Below are 18,762 nucleotides of genomic sequence, written 5' to 3'. Positions count from 1 at the left end.
GTTGGTGGTAACTTCAGAGAGCAGAGCGTTCTTCTGGTGTTAATGCCTGGTGTGGTGGGTTGTCCCCAGCTGGTGGCTGAGCCCCCCTCAATTGCTTGCTTCCCCACCCCCAGCGGGATGGAGGAGAGAATTGGAGGGGCAAAAGGGTGGGGTGGGGGACTTGTGGATTGAGATAAAGATGGTTTAATAAGTGAAGTGGGGGACAGGGAAGTGATGTGAAAGTAATTATTTGCTACCAGCAAGCCAATGCCCAGCCAGTCTCCAAGCAACAGCTACTTTGGAAAAATTCCCCCCGCCCCCCGTTTTATTGCTGAGTGTGATATTACATGGTATGGATTCTCTCTTTGGTCAGTTGGGGTCAACTGTCCTGACCGTCCCCTCCTTAGCTCTTGCCAACCCCCAGCCTACTCGCTGGGGTGGCAGAGTGAGAAACAGAGAAGGCCTTGACACTGTGCGAGCACTGCTCAGTGACAGCTACGACACTGGTGGGTTGTCAACATTGTTTTGGTCACAAATAGGAAAATACAGCACCACAGGGGCTGCTATGAAGAAAACTAACTCCATGCCAGCCAGACCCAGTACTCCTAGCTAGAATGTGACTTTAGATAGCAAACAGGTTGAAGTTGCAGGTCTTCTTTTTCAAGGTGAAGAGCCACAGATGTTACAAAAGCAAAACTTCTGACAAGATGTGACAAACTTGATTACTTATATGGGATGGCAATACCAATATTAAGGTCTGTCTTGGTTTACGTACCCTATTTACTTTTCTAAAATTTGTAATACTGCATATTGTCTTTGTTTACTAGGGTGAAAATGCTAGTGAACTGAGCACAACGATAATTCGAGCCAGCCCAACTCCTTTGCAGGAACATAGAAATGAAAACCTGGAAGATCACTCATGTCAAAGGAACAGAAAAGAAGCGCTGCTTAGTATTGACCAGAAATCAGAAGAAAATGAACTTACAGGACTTCAAAGAAAACTTGATGATGTACTGAGTCAAGAATCACCCAAAGAAGATTTTCCGAAAAATGAAAAGCAGCTTGCATCTATTCCTTCAAATGTAGCAGCAAATCATAAAGAGTTAGACCATGTTAAATCAACTTTACCAAGTAAATTCAGCATCTTTCAGCCACTTTCTGTTAATACTGATGCACAGGAAGCGTGGCAGGATCAAACAAGCAAAGCACAGGGACAAGGATTACCATCCTTGAATGTATTACCTGTGTATCCTGGATTAAGCACTTATATGCCATTCAATCAAAACTCATCTGGTGAACAGTATGTTCCTATTTCAAGCTTTAAATCCCATGTCACTACCTCAGAGAGTCAAGCAATTTCTGCTTCTGTTCCCACGTTGCTTACAGGACGTTCTCTTGCAACGACTCCATTTGCACAGCAGCACCTGGGAAATATACCATCGACTGGAAGTACAGTTTTGTCTCAGTTTCATGGCTGCAGCTCAGCAGGTTTTGGTCTTCCAGCAGGGCTTCCTTGTTCTGGTATCCCAGCAGGACATGTTGAGAATCCACTTATGGTAGGAATTCCTTTAGGTCCAAATATTGGTCCTGCCTCTTTGGGTGCAGCTTCAGTTTGTAATCCACCCTCTACTTCCTGGAACCAGAATATCTTAAATATAAAGTCATGTACCGGACAGCCTCTTGGAGCTGGCAGAAACGAGTGGGAATTGACAAAATCACCTGGTATTGGTAAGTGTGTTTTTTAGAGTGTGTTTAAAATATAGCTGTGGACAAGAATGGCAATAGCAATGATGCTAATATTATAGTAAATAAAATTAACATGACTACTAAGTGTAACCACAATTATTCTTTCTGCAAACTTTGTTATTTTAAAAAGGTATTACTAATTTTCCTTATTTAATGATGTTCTCTGATTTCAATGTCTGTTCTTATAATCCCCCTAATGGTCTTAGAAGACATTTTTCATAATCTGAAAGAATTTCAGCATTCTTCTTCAGCATTCAGTGGTTTGGTGTTTGTTTAAAGGATCTAGAACTATCTTTCATAGGAGGAAGAGAAATCCTAGCTGCAGTTCATGCTAGGCCAGACAAATCGTGCTCTGGAAATTCAAGTGTATTTTACCTAGAAAGTAGATGACATTTCTGTCTCCAGCCTAGCTTGGCATTAGCAGTTAAACCCAAAAAGTCCGAGGAGGAGAGTGGAGGGCTGAAGCTGTGTTCTGGTTATGAAGGGGAAAGACAACCTGCCAAGTGCATTCTGCTCTTTCTCTCTAGCCTGACTTAGCTCTAAACTTAAGCAATGCAAATTAGTGTTTCATTTTAAAAGCTTCTTTTAACCTGTGATCTCTTTAGTTGTTTTTTGCTATACTTTTTTTCTGGTTAATTCTTTCAGACAAAATGACAAGCTAGTGGGGTTGAAGGTTTGAATTTGTGATGGTTTATAGGTTATTTTCTGTTTATTGATTGTTCTAAATCATTGATCTTATTAGTGCATTTTAAAATAGTAAAATTTGAACAATCTTACTCTTTGCCTGTTTTTAATACATACAATTTCTAGATTTTTGTACGTGTTTTTGAACTCTGAATATCTGTGTAGTCTAAACTTGATTTTTGGCAAACTTGAGTTTTTGAACTTAATTTCCAGTGGTGCTAGTCTTAGTTTATGTTTTCACCTTCATACTTCTGCTAAATTTTCTTTTTTGGAGTGGAATAAGAATGTGTGGCTTTAAAATAAAACTTGTTGCTTGAGTAACAAACTACTTCAGGTGATTATGTGTGTCTCTGAGAAGTCAAGTTTTTAATTTGACATGAGTACCCATTAGTAGGTTTCTGGATGTAATGAAGATTGATCCTTGGTGTACCAGAGAACTCTTACCTCCATTTGAGTTTTGAGTTTTCATTATAAAGTTGCAATTCCTCTGAAAGAGTTATTTTGAATATTTTAGAAGTAAGGACTTCCTGGAAGTAAAATATTTGAAGCAGGATTTCTTTTTGATTTGGTGATAACTTTTGATGACCACACTTCTACAGCAAAAATCGACTCTAGAAGTACTCAGTATTTTCTGTAGGAAAAATGCCTGAACACTTTTTTAGATAACAATTATACTCTGGTAAAAAAAACATTGTCCATTTTGGTCAGTGTAAATGTTCTAAAGATGATGTGATACTGATATTCACATTTTCTGAGTTGGGCTAGTGCTGATTAAATTGAGAACATTGAGTGACTTATATAAGAGGAGTGTATGTCTCCCTTACACACACACACACATATATTTTGTGGGTTAGTGTCTGCATGGGATGTGCTATTTCCGTAAGTACTTTTGTTCGTGACGGTAGAACTCCAAGTAAGATGCAAATTAGAAACAATTGATTGAAATCCTGAGTATCAGGCTTGTGGAAAACATTCTTATGAAAACTGTAAGAGTCAAACATTTCCTTGCCATAACGAAGCATTCGTCAAATGAGTTTATAAACTGGATGTGGTGGCAGCCTGAGTGTGGATTTGCTTCTGAGTACTCGAAACTAACAGGAGCATGTTTTCTTCCAAAGGGCATGTAAAAGTACCAGAAGAATTGAAGTTCCCTAATGCCTGTTGCGTGGGAATTGCATCACAGACAGTTCTTAGCATTTTTAATCCAACTGAACGTTGGTTGCAGGTCAACATTGGAATTCTCAGTATTTCAGTTAATGGGGAAAAGGTAAGAGGTGTTTTTTAATAAAGCTATAGGAATAATGCTGTAATCTTACCAGAAGTGATATGTAAAATTAGAGCCCTCTGTACAGATTTGTAATTTTTTCCCATTTTCTAGTTAATAAGCACAAAAGCAGTGCTGCCCTCTTTCAGCCAGGCCACCTGTCTTAGTCCAGCAAGGAGGCATAGACAGGTAAATGCCACATCGTGGGACTGCCTTGTAGAATTTGTTTTGTGTCCGTAAAGTGTGGTAGGTTTGAATTTACTGCTTATTCATTCTCACCTTTGTATGCAAGAAAAGTCAACCCTAGAAAAGAAAGGATTCATGCTGAGGACTGTTAGTGCTAAAACATTTTGTGCAGTTTGCTCCCGTTTTTCTTGACATCAGGAGATCTTGAGTGACAAAGACTGAGAAGTATTTGGAGCAGGCTTCAAGCTAGATGGGTTGTTCTGTGAGTTATAGGTAGCTTGTAGACCATAGATTGGGCGTCTTGCAGTTTAATTTTGTTAAAATCTGTCTACTTCTGTCATCATAGTAATAGTTCCAGAGGTAAAAGATCTCAAGAACATGAGAACGAGTTAGATTAAAGGTCCATCAGTATAATTAAACTTCCTTTACTGATGAATACTCTCAGTAGGGAAGAATATAACAACAGAACAAACATAGTCTACTCTGAGCTTCTGGCTGTTTGATGCTTGGGAACTTTTTGAGCTAGATGTTATTTCTGTTCTTACTAGTTTTTGGTGGGCTGCTCTTTATCTAGTTAATCTTTTGAAATTGTGTAGGGTTGTCCGCAGTTCAGTTCAGCTGTGGGTTCTGTGCACTACTGTTTTTTTCCCTTTTTTAAATCTGGTTCTTGCTGTTTTTTGTTTGATGGTCCTTATTACTGAGAAACAATGGACAATGATTTACTTTATATATTGGTGCTTGTAAGTCTTATAAATCCTTACCATATCCCTCTTTAGGTATATTTTTCCAGCAGATGTAGTGTGTGTCTTTCCAGGAGTACGACTTCTGGTTTTGCTCTTGTTTTCTCTGAATGGTTCCTTTTTAAAAACCACCAAACCACAATTCTGGGTTTGTGTATATATACATATGTATATGAGTATATGTTTTTCTAGTCACTCAGTATCGTAGGGCTTTTATGCAGCTCTTCAAACCTGAGATTCTGTTGTACCAGGAGGCGATTTTTTTCATTAAATTATCTTACAGTTGACAGTCCCATTTACAGTTGTTTCCATGAATAAGTATATACATTTAATTTCTTTGCTGTACAATATAATTAAAAAACATTTTTTTCAGTCAAGTTAGCTCTGAGATACACTGAGTGTGACTTGCAGTCTGGCTCTCCTGCTTGACGATTATCTATGAATATGTTCACAACAGAAAGTTTAAGGCATTTGCACTAGGATTTACTGGTGACCTCCATCCACTGACCTTTCCGTTACTCTTCCACCGTACCTCTTCCTCCTGTCTTTGGCAGAAGGCACCAAGTAGAATTGGCTTTGTTTATTTTGCTGCTATTCTTTCTCAAAAATCAGGGTTTTACTTATGAATTAATTTTCAGCTATAATAAATACTATAATCCCAGTGTTAATCTTTCACTAGATGCTGGAAATAAACCTCAGCAACTTTCAGGCTGACCTACCTAAGTCTTCAAATTAAAAGTAAATGCCTACAGCTGAGTGGGATGGAAGTGGGACATGAATATGAATATGAAGATGTAATAGTTAAAAGCGAGCAAGAACATATACAGAATGTCTGTGCTGAGCAGTGGTGCCAGATAAATGTGGTATTTTGAAAGCAGCTGTCCGCTGGCAAGAGGCCTGTTGAAACTGACTGAGCTTTTGTTTTTCAGATGGATCCTGTGAAATATCAATGTCTGGTTTTCAGGAACAAAACCATCGTAGGATCCTATTCTACCAATGATCTGAAAATACTTTTCTTACCTTGTCATGCGGGGATCTTTCAGTGTATTCTCAATGTTTCATCATGGCCAGTTTCTGCAGATGCCGAGACAATTGTTCAGGCAGAAGCTTTGGCAAGTAGGGTAGTTCTGACAGCAGTCGCTGAAAATCCTAATTTAGAAGTAAGTAGCTGCTTATGGTGGTGTTTTTTGGTTTTTGTGGTGGTGTTGGAATTTTATGAATAGTTTAATGACATGGGAAAAGAGTGGGAATGCAAGGTTGTTCCTCAAAGGAATCTGGAATTTCTTATGTTTGGAGTGGGGTGGGAATATAGGAGAAATGTTTATGAGCAGCTTATAACTAGATAGAAAGATTTAGTTGTGGAAAAGCACCTAGCTGGAAATGAAGGTTTCTGTCTGAAAAGAATAAATTAAAAGGTACTACTTTTTCATTATTAAAAGAATGGATGAGGTCTTAAACATCTAATGCTTTCTAAGTATCTGCTATGTTGGATACCATTGGGAATTAAAATGTAACAAATCCATTTATTTCCAATTGTAAGGATTTCTTTATTTTTTACATCAAATAGACTTTGTCTTGGTTTTTTATTACTTTCAGCTTGTTTATGGTTATATTTTCTTACTTTGGACTAACTAAAAATTAAAAGTAAGTGGATGTATAAAATGCTTTGTCTTCTGTCTTATCATGAAGAACAACCAGGTGGGAGACAGTGTGACATTAAGAATTAAATCTGGCTTTATATAGTCCTGAATTTAAGAGTATAGACAGGCAGAAATGGGCTTGATGGTACTATTGGAAGTGCCTGAACAAATTACATGATAGTGTCTGACATTGCTGATAGAAGTGAAGTTTTCAGTCATTAACCACAGCTAACAATTTTTTTCCACTTTAAGGTGGTCTGTTAACTTGCTTTGGGCTAAGCGTACGTTTTAAAGTAATGATGTTCTAGTTGAATACACGTGAAGGCATATATTTTTTTAATGCTTCTTCCATAAATTTTAATTTGATTTTTAATGCATTTTTATACGTAGTTTGGCAAAATCCATCATTCCTCATGTTCTTCATGGTATAATTCATTCAAACTTACTTCATATTTTGAGTAAAATTAAAGCCTATGCTTTATCTCTGCATGTCTTGTTGTATTCCTGAGATTGGAAAAAGTGCCAAGTAAAAGCTGTATTTTGCTGCAGATCACGGCACTCAAGTGTTTTTATGCTAACAAAAATCAACTACTCCTTAGTTATTTTCTTTTTAACTTTTAACTTGCTTAAATGACTTTAATTCATTCAAACTTACTTCATATTTTGAGTAAAATTAAAGCCTATGCTTTATCTCTGCATGTCTTGTTGTATTCCTGAGATTGGAAAAAGTGCCAAATAAAAGCTGTATTTTGCTGCAGATCACAGCACTCAAGTGTTTTTATGCTAAAAAAATCAACTACTCCTTAGTTATTTTTTTTTTTTAACTTTTAACTTGGTAAAATGACTTTTTAACTCTAAACCTGCCATTTCTTACTTGCTAGCAATAATCGTGGTTTAAATTTATTTTTATTTTAAATTAGCCAAAATAATTTGATTGTGTACTGGATTTTGGTGGATAAATATTGCACTAAGATTGGTTTAATTGATTGAGGCAAAATAAGTGGGAGGTAGCCAGTTGGATGTAAGCCCTGTGGATACCAAAGGAAACATGTTGCTTAGACTCCCACCCCTGGTAGGAGGTGTGGGAATTGTATGTGGGTGTAGCATGAAGAGGATGGAATAGGCGAAAAAACATCCTTACTTTCCTGGTGCTTTTGTACGATAGTGTGCTTTGGAGGTTCTCCTTCCTTACAAGTTCTGCTTTGCCTTAAAACCAGGTGGAAACAGGAAAAAGAGATTCTCTGGATTTTGGTGACTTGACTTCTGGCAGTTGGAAGGCTCTGCCACTAAAACTTATCAACAAAACCCATGCTTTTGTGCCAATTAGACTTATTATTAATGCAGTAAGTACACTGAACTTCCTGTATGTGAAAGTTAACTTCTTGTGATACTAATGCCAAAACGCTCTAAGTTATATGTCATTAAGAAATATACCCTGGACACTAGATGCAAGTCAGGAAATAAATGTATTTGCAGGGTGGTAATCTGATTCTGCTATAACGGTACCAACAAAAATGCTTCTGGGATATGGTGGGGAGCGGTGGGGTTTTGGGGTGATTTTTTGGTTGGTTGGTTTGTTTTACAGCCTAGCCATGGCCTGCTGCCTCTGTGTTGGCTGCTCTGGTAGCACAGGGCAGCAGACGGCAAAAGGGTTGTGCTACCTAAACCTTCCCTCTGGGAACCTGGAGTTGTATTCTGCTGTTCAAGTGGAACAGCTGGCTGTTCAAACAAGCAAGTTTAACATACTCTCTCTTCCTCTGCAAGAGCAGGACTCTGCTCTGTCTGCTTTGTCTCCCACCAGACAGTAATGGCCCGTATGATAGGCTACAGCATGTTCCTCTCCGCATCGCTGGGGCAATGCAGATTTCAGAGTTTTGGCTAGGCTGGCTGCGGGAAGCACTGGTCTTGGTTCCTTATGTGGGGGGACAACAAAGGACTGACCTTATCTTAAGATGGATCAGGTCGTCTTGATGGCTAGTGAGGTTTGGTCTGGAACAGCCAAGTTTTTTGAAGGCTTAAACTAACCAGTTCCAGCTTGTCTCCTTTTACTGCAGAAGGGTTTCTGACTACTTTTAGAGGGTTTGCTGGACTATCACATACCAGCTGACCCTACAGGCTAATCTTTGATTGTTTTCTTCAAACTATTTAGATCGTTCAAAACCTGCCTTGCATTTCTCAGCTTTGTCTGCACTATTGTTAGTGACAATAAGAGATTTAATACTTCTAATACTTTATTTCTTTGACAGAATGCGGTAGCTTGGCGTTGCTTCACATTTTCCAAGGAACCAGTTAATCCTCCTAATGAACAATCACTGCAAACGGATGCAGCTCCATCAGTTGTAAATCATGTGATACATGCAAGCTATGATGGGCAAGTGAGTAGTTTGTAGTCAGCTGATTCTTCCTGTTTGCTGTCTGAAATGATGATTCTGAATATTGTGAGTTCACAGTAATGATTTTTGGGGAGTCCATGTATTTGAGCAATGTAGTTTTGTTGCTAGTGGTTTGGTTTTTTGCGTGTTTTTTTTTTTTTTTTTTCCTTCAGTAATTCTCTCCCTCCCATAAGATGAGTCAACCAATTTCTTTTTCAGGATCCTGAGGCTTTAACAGTTTGGGTTCTGTTCCATGCACCTAAGAAACAAATTGCATGTTCAGGTATAGCAATTTGATTTTCATTTCAACTGAAACAAATCTGACTCAGTGTATGCATGTGTTAGAATTGCAGGAACAGGCTGCAAACTTGAAATGAAATGTTCAATCTTTGATTTGTGTCCTAATGTTTTGGGTATTACATTCAGTTTTAGTAACTGAAGGAGGCAAAATACTTCTATGTCTTAATCTCTTAGATGTTAACAGGAGTATTTATACTTCAGTATCAAACTGTACGAAGTGGTTGTCTGCTGCAAGATGTGTGGAATTTGCTTTACTCCTTTTGCTGAGGGAATTAAATAGTGACTTAAGAAAACATTGCATTCATTGCAAAATAGATAAGAAATTTGAGGAAACCTCTGAGTTTTTCTGGCTTCCTAAACAGTAAATAGTACATATATCAACTAGTTTGGCTAGTATTTTGAAGTGGGGTTTTTTTGTTTGCTTTAGGGACAATTTCAACCATATTTGACAGAAAGGTAAAAGTCTTAAATAAGATCTTGTGAGACTTTATTTAAAAGAAAAAAGTGTTGCCAGGGTAATGGGATAGCTTCTGTTAATATCACCACAACTGAATATGTTAAGATTGGACAGTAGCTGAAGTGAGACAAGCATAGGAATGGCCTTTGCTACTAGCAGACTTGCTTTTGTTACTCATGGAATTGTTCCTAGATTCCTTGGGTCCAGCGGATGAATTCTTAGCAAGAGTTGATGTGGAAGTGGATAGTCCAGGACCTAGCAGTGTGATTAAAAGTATTCCTCTCCGAGCAAGAGCTGGAACAGCGAGGATACATGCTCCAAAGGACTTACAGGTTTGCACGTATTTACAGCATGTGTTTCAATAATAGTTTGCCTTTCCTAGCCTACTTCTTTTGTAGTGTTTGATTTTATTATATATGTATATATACATACATACATGCTTCTTTACTTTTTCCAGACAATATATCTGTCTACTAGTGTGGGTTCAACAGCCAAACAGCAGCTACCATTGAAAAATGCTGGAAACATTGGTGTATGTTTGAAAGTTAAGGTGGGTTGGCTTCTCCCTCTCGAAATCATGAGTTTTGTGCCATTAGTGCTGTATTGAAACTAGAGCTGAGCTTTGGGATCCTAGCTCAGCTGTGTGGTTTGACAAAAGGTTTACATAAAGAGAATGAAGGATAGCAAAGAGATTAGTTCACATTCCTGGAAAAAGCATGTGGGAGTTTTGTTGCTCAGCTTCAGTTATATTTGTTTTAACAAACATACTTTTATGATTTTTAACAAGTAGATTTTAACAAGCGTATAACAAATATGTAATAGTAGTGAATCCTGTGCTGCACAGCAGATGTTAGTTAGGTAGTGGAGTAAAGCCCATTTAGAGCAAAGAGGAATATTAGCGTTGAGAAATATCTTTATTTTCTAACAAAGCCGTGTTAGTCGTCAGTGGACATCTCGCCAACTCAAGTACGAAGCGAGTTCTTTTCAGATATGTGATCTCTTTACTTGACTTTAATTTTCTTGAGAATCCGTGGAAAGTATGGTCCCAGACTGAAAGGTAAATAGACACATTTGAAACTAGCATTTCACAGTCAACAGAAGGAACAGTCAGTCCCCTTTTACACTTAAACAAAAAGTAATTGAGAGGTGTGAGTCCATCATTTCTTGGAACAGAGACCATGGAAATAGGATGCGTGACTAGTATCACAAATGCCACGTTAACATGATGATACTGGATACTGAGTGGCACCAGTAATGGTTGGTACCACCTTAGAGACTAGTGATGTTAGTTCACTAGTGGTGTACCATTGCCATGTTGTACTTGCTGTTAAATCCTTTAAATGTGTTTGTGGCCCCTTCAGTGTTGTATACACAGTTGATGTCTTAAGATGCTTCTGTTAGAGGTATTTGTACTAGAGCGTCCAGCTTTAGAAGAGTTTAACTAGTGCAGGGTTATGGGAAAGTTCTGAAGGTGCCAGGAGTATTTGAATTGTCTGAACTGCAGGTACAACGGATGCACAACCAAGTTATATTACATGTTGTAGAAATGTTTACTCCCTTAAAATAAGTAGCTCACCCTCCCTTTTCCCCTTGCCCACTTCCAGACATCAGATCAGGACAGCTGCTTTGCTGTTGAACCTGAGAATCTTTTCCTTCTTCCTGGCGAAGAACAAGAAGTGACTGTCCTGTTTTTTCCGAAAAATGTAATGACTACAGAAAGGTAACATAACTGGTTTTATACTGCTTGTGTTAAACAGAGCTACTTTTGACCTTAAGATCATGAAGAAATTGAAAGTTTTACCCACAAGGGAAACTTTGACTTCAGTTGTTTTCCTGAGAGTCCTCCTTGATTACAAAGCAGATTTTGCTAGGGTTCACCTGTTCCGTAGATTACCTGCCTCTTTTGCTGTATGTAGCTTAATGAGTAGCTAATATTTCCCATCACAGATCAACAGATGTCCTGAGACTTGTTTAGTGTAAGTAAATGGAGTAAGTCCCTGAAGCCCTTTATATGTTTCTAAAGTACAGTAGAGCTTTAAAATACTGATCTTCAGCAGCCCCTTCAGTTGCTTCCCTCTTCTTCACTCTGCTGAGACAAGGGAAATGATATTTCTATTTTTCGTATGTAAAAAAGTCAAGCACAGACCAGGATGAAAAGTATTCATTAATTTTGACTGCCATAATCAAAAGTTCAGCTGTAAATCCTGTACACCACTATTGTACATGTTCCTCTTGCAGATGTAAGCATTCATATTTTTGCACATTAGCACCTATTGAAATTCATTCTGCGAAATAGACCTGATTGGTTCAAGTGACCATTCTGGTGTCATCTAAGAGTGTTTTGGCAGTGGCAGGGGTCTGACTCATTTCTCCAGAGCAGCTTTTCCTCTTTCATTATGTGTTTTCCAGTTTCTGCTATAATAGAGCAAGAATGGACAAAGGAATCTGTCCAGAATATGTTCAGCTTCACCATCTAGCTTAACTCTGCCTACCCAGTGCATTAATTTAAGCAATGAGAAGTTCTGTGCTAATGACAGTATGATCCTAATGGATAGGCATGCAAAGTAATTAGTCATTGCTTTCTGGTGGCCTTATGCGTAACTGCTTTGCTTTGCAGACTCAAGGTACTCAGTAGGGTCGGAAAGTTTGCGGTGCTCTCAAGTGCTGTCAAAAGGCTGATAAACTGACTAAAGCAGTACCAAGAGTTCATGTTCCCCCGATGGGATGCAGGGCTCTGTCAGTAGGCATCATAGGAATTCAATGACAGCTAGAGTGGAGGTTCTTGAGTTTCATTCCTTGCTCTAAGTGGGTCTGTGCTATAGCAAATGCTTCAGCCTGTTTTTTAAAAGCTTGATTTCCTTCCTACCCTATGCCTTTTTTCCCTATTTTTTTTCCCTGTATTGTTTTTTCTCTCATTCCCTGTATTGTTGGTCAGATACTTCTAATCTCCACTTCCTTCCCTATATCCTTTAGCCTTTTGTTTTACTTCTCTGTTGGCTTCTGTCCCCCTTCATTAGGCAGCACTTTTTTTTTCCTGGTTCCTCTCCTGGGTGTTTTTTTAAATGCATCTAGTTTCTTCTCTCTTTTCTTTGCGAGTTAGGTCCGGCTTTCCTGTTCAGTATTAGCCCATTTCTCTCTCCATCATGATTTGAATCTGTCCTCCTGATGCTCTCCTTCCTGTGTTTGCTCTGCCTGAAGAAGGCAGTAGTCATCTGCACTCTGCGTGTGTCTGACAGGACAGAGGTGGTGGCATGGAAAGCCAGCTGTAGGTGGCTGGTTCCCTGTCTGTGGGCTCAGCGTTCTTTCTCACAGCAATTCCAGGAAAGAAAATGAGGAAAAAATCTTGGGTTTGTGGTTTAGCGTGCTGCTGTTGTTAACAGGACTCAGAGTTTAATTTTAACGCCCCTGGTATCTCACAGTTGTAAAACTTCATTGACATTTCGCAGTTATTTCAAAAGGCATCCCTATAATCTAAGTAGCGACAGCCAGACTTTATTTATCTCCAAAATTAGTCTGTCAAAATAATCAGAAGTTAGCATGGGCAAAAAATAATTTGCCTAGCTGTAGTCTCTGAAATACTTATCTGAACCATTTCCAGATGAAATCCTTCAGAAGATTGCTTGAGGTACATGTGACATGCATATTTACAGCCCAAAGGGTTTAAATTCTGCTATGCCTAAAGCTGGCCTTTGTCGTAAAATAAGGAAAAGTATTTGTATTTTCCCCTTAAGAAGGTAGCTTACAAAGGCCTATCTATACTTTTTTTTTTTAGTTATGTTTTGTTTTCATCAGCTAATCTTGTTTTGAGGTGGGATTGAAATTTATTTATTTATTTTAAAAGTACTTTGAAAATCCTTGTGCTGCCATCTGGGCCTCAGTATGAAGTGGTGATAAAAGGTGAAGCGGAATCTGAGGAAAAGAGACCTGTGTCTGCAGCTGCTGGCTGCTCAGACATCCCACCCATTCTCTCCAACAAGCAGTTCATTGCCTGGGGAGGAGTCACTCTTGGAGCATCAGTGTAAGTACAAGCTGGGCAGCTGCTCGTATAGAATGTCATGTTAAGTATATTATATTGCGTTTATTTGAAGTAAAACTTCCTATTCGCATTGATAATCTACAGGTGACAAACTAAGCTGTTTTATGACTCAAGTGAGAGGAGGAGTAGATTACAATTATTTTTTTTTTTTTGTGAAAGAAATTTGGAAACAAACTGTGATCTTGTTTGAGCTTTTTGTATTCTTCAGGACGCTAGTTATCGTTAGAATAATATCTGATTCTGTAAGATTAGTGTGTTACATAAGTAGAAATGTAGTGGAAAATATTTTCCAAGAGAGTTGATGGAAAAATTCTATTGGTTCTTTTGACACCTGTCTCTTGCTAGAAATAAATCTCTATGCTTGTCTGTCTTCAATTCACCGGTTAAGACTAGAAGAATCCAGTCTGGCAATGTAATTTGGCCATCTGAATAGCATAGGCTGTTGAACATCCCTTAATTTATTTGAATTTGAATGTGTTCCAATGTTAAAACTTTTAGTGATGGAGAATCCATTGCATCACTAATTATGATTACTTTATCCTTCAGTCTAGTTCTTGTCCGAACTTTTTTGGTTTCGAGTTTACAGCTTCAGTATTCCATGACTTAGTGAAACTGTTCATAACTGTCTGGATATACTTTGCTTCTTTTGTATGTAAAGGCTGCAAGTTTTGCTGATCTCTGGACTTCTAGTAAATATTAATTTAGGGACTAACCTGCTGTTGTTTTGATACTGAACTTCTTGAGGAATCTAATAATGTTCCTGGTTGTTCAAAAGTGATCCATGTTTGTAGCCAAGAACTATTTCTGATAGCTATATTCCTATTTTTCTGTTTTTTTAAGATAGTGTATTTCTAAGATTGGCTGTTTGGTGCTTGGGAATGACTTTCTCTTTGCTGTATGCAGCTACCTTTTTATTTTTCTATTCCTCCTGAAAAATAGTTTTGATGCACCCTTCGTTTTAGGAAGCTGAAATTATTTTTAGAATTTTTGTTCCAACCATGTAGAAAACAGTGTCTGCCACTGAAAATCAGGGAGAGGCTTTACACTCTCTCATCCTCCTCTTTGATTCTAACTGTGTGATCCTTTCTCTTCGTCTGTGTTTTTACCAGTTTTAGGGCTTGTCACATCCTTCTGTGATTGTTTTTTGACTTGTTTAAACTGAGAAATGCACTTGCTCTTTTTGCTGGAGAGGTTTCCTTCCTTTGTCGAGGGAGGATCTGAGTACCAGAAGTACCTGCTCAATGCCAGGATGTATCAGAGAAAAAAAAATTACTTTTTTGGTCAACCTGATGCTGCTGGTGGCCATAACTTTCTGTAGTACTATCATGTGGAAAAGCACATGAAAAGGAAAAGTTATCCTTAATTTAGTTCTTTACAACTGTTCCAATGAATCTGGGACAGACTACTCACAAGACTGTTTCTGCATAACTAAATGGCTCTGGATAATCTAATTATAACTGCGTCTTAAAGTGTGTTTTTCTTTTTTTTTTAAGGAATTTTTGTATTGACACAACTGCAGCTTGCTTTAAAAGTTCAAACTGTTAAACACAATACTTGAACTTCAGCAAAGCTGTGTTTGTATGTATTTTGGGGTTCTTTTGCTGTATAAGGATTGATGTGTAATGGTGTATAATATTGTAAGGTCTGTAAGTTTGAGAATACAGAAATAACTTCCTAGCTAAGGTATTCTGTTGTTCCAAGAGGTGATATTTTTTTTTTTCATGAAATGATTTAAAAATTGTCTGTCCCATTTCCATTGTTTCCATGAATAAATATCTGCAGTTCATTTACATTTGCTGTAAAATATAACTAAACTTGATATTTTTCAGCCAGCAGAAGTTAACTCTAAGAAATGACTCTCCATCTGTGACCCAGCATTTAAGACTGTTGATAAGAGGCCAGGATCAAGACTGCTTTCAGGTAACTGTCATGAAAACTTCTCATTGGTGTTTATGACAATTAGCAGGATATGTTTATAATAAAAACGTCTTTGCCCTAAAGTGTTGTTCCTTTATAAATGTTGGTGACTAGCAGGCTGTGTGAGTATTGACTCTGAGAGTGCCAAGATGAACATGGTAGCAGAGCTTAAGCCACACTGGCAACCTTGGGAAGAGCAGAAACGATGAGTGGCAAACTGGAGCACAGTGTACAGCTCTTTAAGGTGCTGTAGCCCAGCAGAGCCAGGGCTCGGTGGAGTCATCTGTCAGTGGCCCTTCTTGCAGGAGGGATTCCAGACCGCGCTCCAAAGGACTCTGTGTATGTGAGGGAGGGAGGAAAGAAAAACTGGAATTAACCTTTGGGAACTGCCATAATTAGAGGTTTTTCTTGTTATGTAGTCCACGAACATTTATATCCCCTTTTTTCCTCAGATGGTCAGATTTGATGTCTAAAATCTTAAACTGAGAGAGAATTAATGTAGTGCTGATTAAGTTCAGCCTTACTGTATTGTGAGTTGAAGGCACAAAACTCTGATCTAAACTGAGAGGCATTGATATGCTGCTCGTTGTAGGAATATAAAGTGTCTTGAACTTGGTCTTTTTTTGTTGTATATTAAGCATTGCAACTTTAAATATATACCATTGTCAGCTGAGTTAATCCAGATTTTGAAGAAGTTAATTTTGGGTTAGTAGTGAAGTAAGTCTTGGTGCTATGTGTTTTTCCTGTTGTAGTCAATCACTTGTAATGTCTTTGTTTTTATAGCTGCAAAGTATATTTGGATCAGAAGAACGCTTAACTAGTAGTTGGGAACTCAAAATCCGTCCCAAAGAAGACACTAACATATACTTGATGTTTGCACCTACTCGAATAACTTGCTTCTTTGCAAAGCTGGAAATCAAACAGCTGGGGATTCGATCACAGCCAGGAATTAAGTTTACTGTAAGAGCCCCAACCTAACTTCTAATAATTTTAAACATATGTTTTTCATAATTATTTAAAATCTAGCACTGAATAGCTGTTTCTGTCAAAAAGCTGAAACTTTTCAAGATATACACTATGCCTATCTGTATACTTGTTAAACATTGTATGGGCACTAAATTTTACAGTTTGAATGTTAGTCTGAATTTTTCATGCAATTTTTCCCCTTGTGAAAGAAGAAGAAAGATTTTGATGTACTGTACTAAAAGTAGCCCAAGACTTTAACTCTAGAACTGTCAAAAAATGTGAACTTGTCTTGTTCTATAGGTAGGCCTTAAATTAGTTTTCAGTACAACTTGAAAAAGATTGAATAAATTTAGGCTTTTTTTTATTTCTTGCAGAGTCTTTTCAGTTCTCATTTTAAGCATTTTCATTCATTTGTCTTTCTGTAACTCTTTATATAGTTTACCATAGTTGTAAAGAAGTTTTAGTAAGAAGCTTGCTTTCCTTTGAAGTACTGTGGGGTTTTTTTGTTTTTGTTTTTTCTCCCCAGATACCATTATCTGGATATGGAGGAACAAGCAGTATAACTTTAGAAAATGTTAAAAAACTCTCAGATAGTTACATGGTAACACTGGATGGATTATTGCCTTCAAGATTAAGGAAAGCTTCCTTCTGCATAAGAAATACAGGTTCTCGGGCTGCCTATATTAAAGCACTGTGCTTTGCAAACCTCCAGACAAAAACAGTTATGGGTCCTCAGGTAATGACAGTATCTCCAGAGAAGTTTGTACTAAGAGAAGGAATGCATGAAGTAAGTATTATACCTGATTCTGAGCAAGTTCTATTAATTTAAATTAAAATAAATGTGATCAATGAGAATGTGTCTGACTAGTTCTTTATTAGAATCTCACTTAACTTGTGTTAAATCCTGTTTTACTTATATTACAGTAATTTATTGACTCGTATTCCAAACATTAGTACTAACAATAAGATATTTTTTTTTTCTGAGTATGTTGTCTATTTATTTTGTCAGGTGATTACTATAACATGGAATCCAATGGAAAAGGAAAAGAACTTCCATAAAACAAACACGTTGGTATCAACAGTATGTTTTTTTTATGGAGATGAAGTTTCTAGGCAGCAATATCGCAGGTAAGATGTATGTTGCTATTGTAACAGACACGGATATTTAATAGAAAGTTAAAACTAGTGGTATGTGCTACCATGAGTATGGTTTTAACATGCTTCTAAAAATAGCAAGAAGAAACCAAAAGACAGTGATGGTATGGAGAGATCTAGTGAGTCTTACATCTGGTAGGTTGTTTGGTGTGGGGTTGTTTGGTTTATTTGTGGTTTTGTTTACGTATTGTAGCTACAATCCTAGTCAAGAGTTTTATTTTCTTTTTACATTCTTGAATTTGAGTGTGTTGGCTTTTGGGGAAAACTTTTGCTTTTTTGTATTGGAAGAGTTGTATTCTCTCTTGGTATCCCTCTTTCCAATATGTATGTAGCTTTCATTTTTAAATAAAAGGCTTGTGAAAGGAGTAGTACTCAAATGTAGTAGTATTAAGTTTTGAACAAGATTTGCATCTTGGTTTGCTGCATTCTGTTGACGAAGACAGTATTTGAATAGATGTGCATGTGAGAGAAATAACATCCACACATGCTAATAACACACAAAGGAAATTTGTAGAATATATCCTACTGAGCTTAAAAGGAAGCTATGTTACTCTGCATTTCAGTTGGCATAACTCAAAAGCAGGGAGATGGCATATTCTGCTTCTAATGACGTAAGTGGTGCTTTTGATTTACGCTGTGTGTGGTGTGTAGTGATAATGCAAGGTGTTAAGAATAGGCAGAGCACTAACGTGCTAATGGTCATCATTCAGTGCAACATTTCAGAATGGCAGTATTTCACCATTGCTTTTAAATGTGATTGCCTGAAACTTTATGAAAGTCATTGTATTTACTGTTATCCAAATAAAGTATTAAACATGGCTGAATTTAACTGTATGACTTTGAATAAAAAGCTCATGGAACAGCTACATTTGTGACCTTCTTAGTAGAAAATTGGCTTATCTTAGATTTCTTGGAGGATGCTTGTTACTGATTTTTGTATGAACTCTTTTGTCTGAGGCAATGCTCACTATCATTGAATCTTTCTCAAAGGGCAAAAATACTTGGGGAAAAGCTTTGATCTACTGATCCACAGAACCCATTAAGAAGCTTGATGCACATATGTAGGTAGTGCTGGAAACTTTTTTTTATTTAGACTCTGGACATTGGTATACAAGTGAAATTATTTGTTGCTGATTGTATTAGCTCTGGCAGGCATGGTGTTTGGTTTTTGAACATGTTGGTCTAGTTGGTTGTTTCTTGGTGGGAGCATCTCTGAAGTGTCCCTTGATAATTTGAAAGAGATGCCTATTTCTTGAAATGACTGAATACCGTAGGCCAGTCAAACCCCATTCTGTAATTGTGTACTAGAGCAGGTTCATT

At 37.6% G+C, this 18,762-nt stretch overlaps 1 protein-coding gene across 1 annotated transcript in view; it reads left to right on the top strand.

Annotated features, from left to right (window-relative positions):
• Positions 1-806: 806 nt before the first annotated feature.
• CEP192 (centrosomal protein 192kDa) overlaps positions 807-18,762 on the top strand; it is a gene marked incomplete at its 5' end in the record, with an annotated part of 46,473 nt that continues 28,517 nt past the window's right edge. The window contains 14 exons of the mRNA XM_009705232.1: positions 807-1,707; positions 3,528-3,676; positions 5,529-5,759; positions 7,457-7,582; positions 8,486-8,614; positions 8,831-8,894; positions 9,561-9,700; positions 9,826-9,918; positions 10,973-11,088; positions 13,210-13,386; positions 15,234-15,324; positions 16,105-16,281; positions 16,814-17,074; positions 17,297-17,415. Of these exons, the coding sequence (XP_009703534.1) occupies positions 807-1,707; positions 3,528-3,676; positions 5,529-5,759; positions 7,457-7,582; positions 8,486-8,614; positions 8,831-8,894; positions 9,561-9,700; positions 9,826-9,918; positions 10,973-11,088; positions 13,210-13,386; positions 15,234-15,324; positions 16,105-16,281; positions 16,814-17,074; positions 17,297-17,415 (2,774 nt within the window). The remainder of the gene's footprint in view (positions 1,708-3,527; positions 3,677-5,528; positions 5,760-7,456; positions 7,583-8,485; positions 8,615-8,830; positions 8,895-9,560; positions 9,701-9,825; positions 9,919-10,972; positions 11,089-13,209; positions 13,387-15,233; positions 15,325-16,104; positions 16,282-16,813; positions 17,075-17,296; positions 17,416-18,762) is intronic.

This window comes from Cariama cristata, unplaced genomic scaffold (genome assembly GCF_000690535.1).
Source record: "Cariama cristata isolate BGI_N322 unplaced genomic scaffold, ASM69053v1 scaffold18168, whole genome shotgun sequence".
NCBI classification, from domain to species: Eukaryota; Metazoa; Chordata; class Aves; order Cariamiformes; family Cariamidae; genus Cariama; species Cariama cristata.
This window is presented reverse-complemented; position numbering and strand designations above follow the sequence as displayed.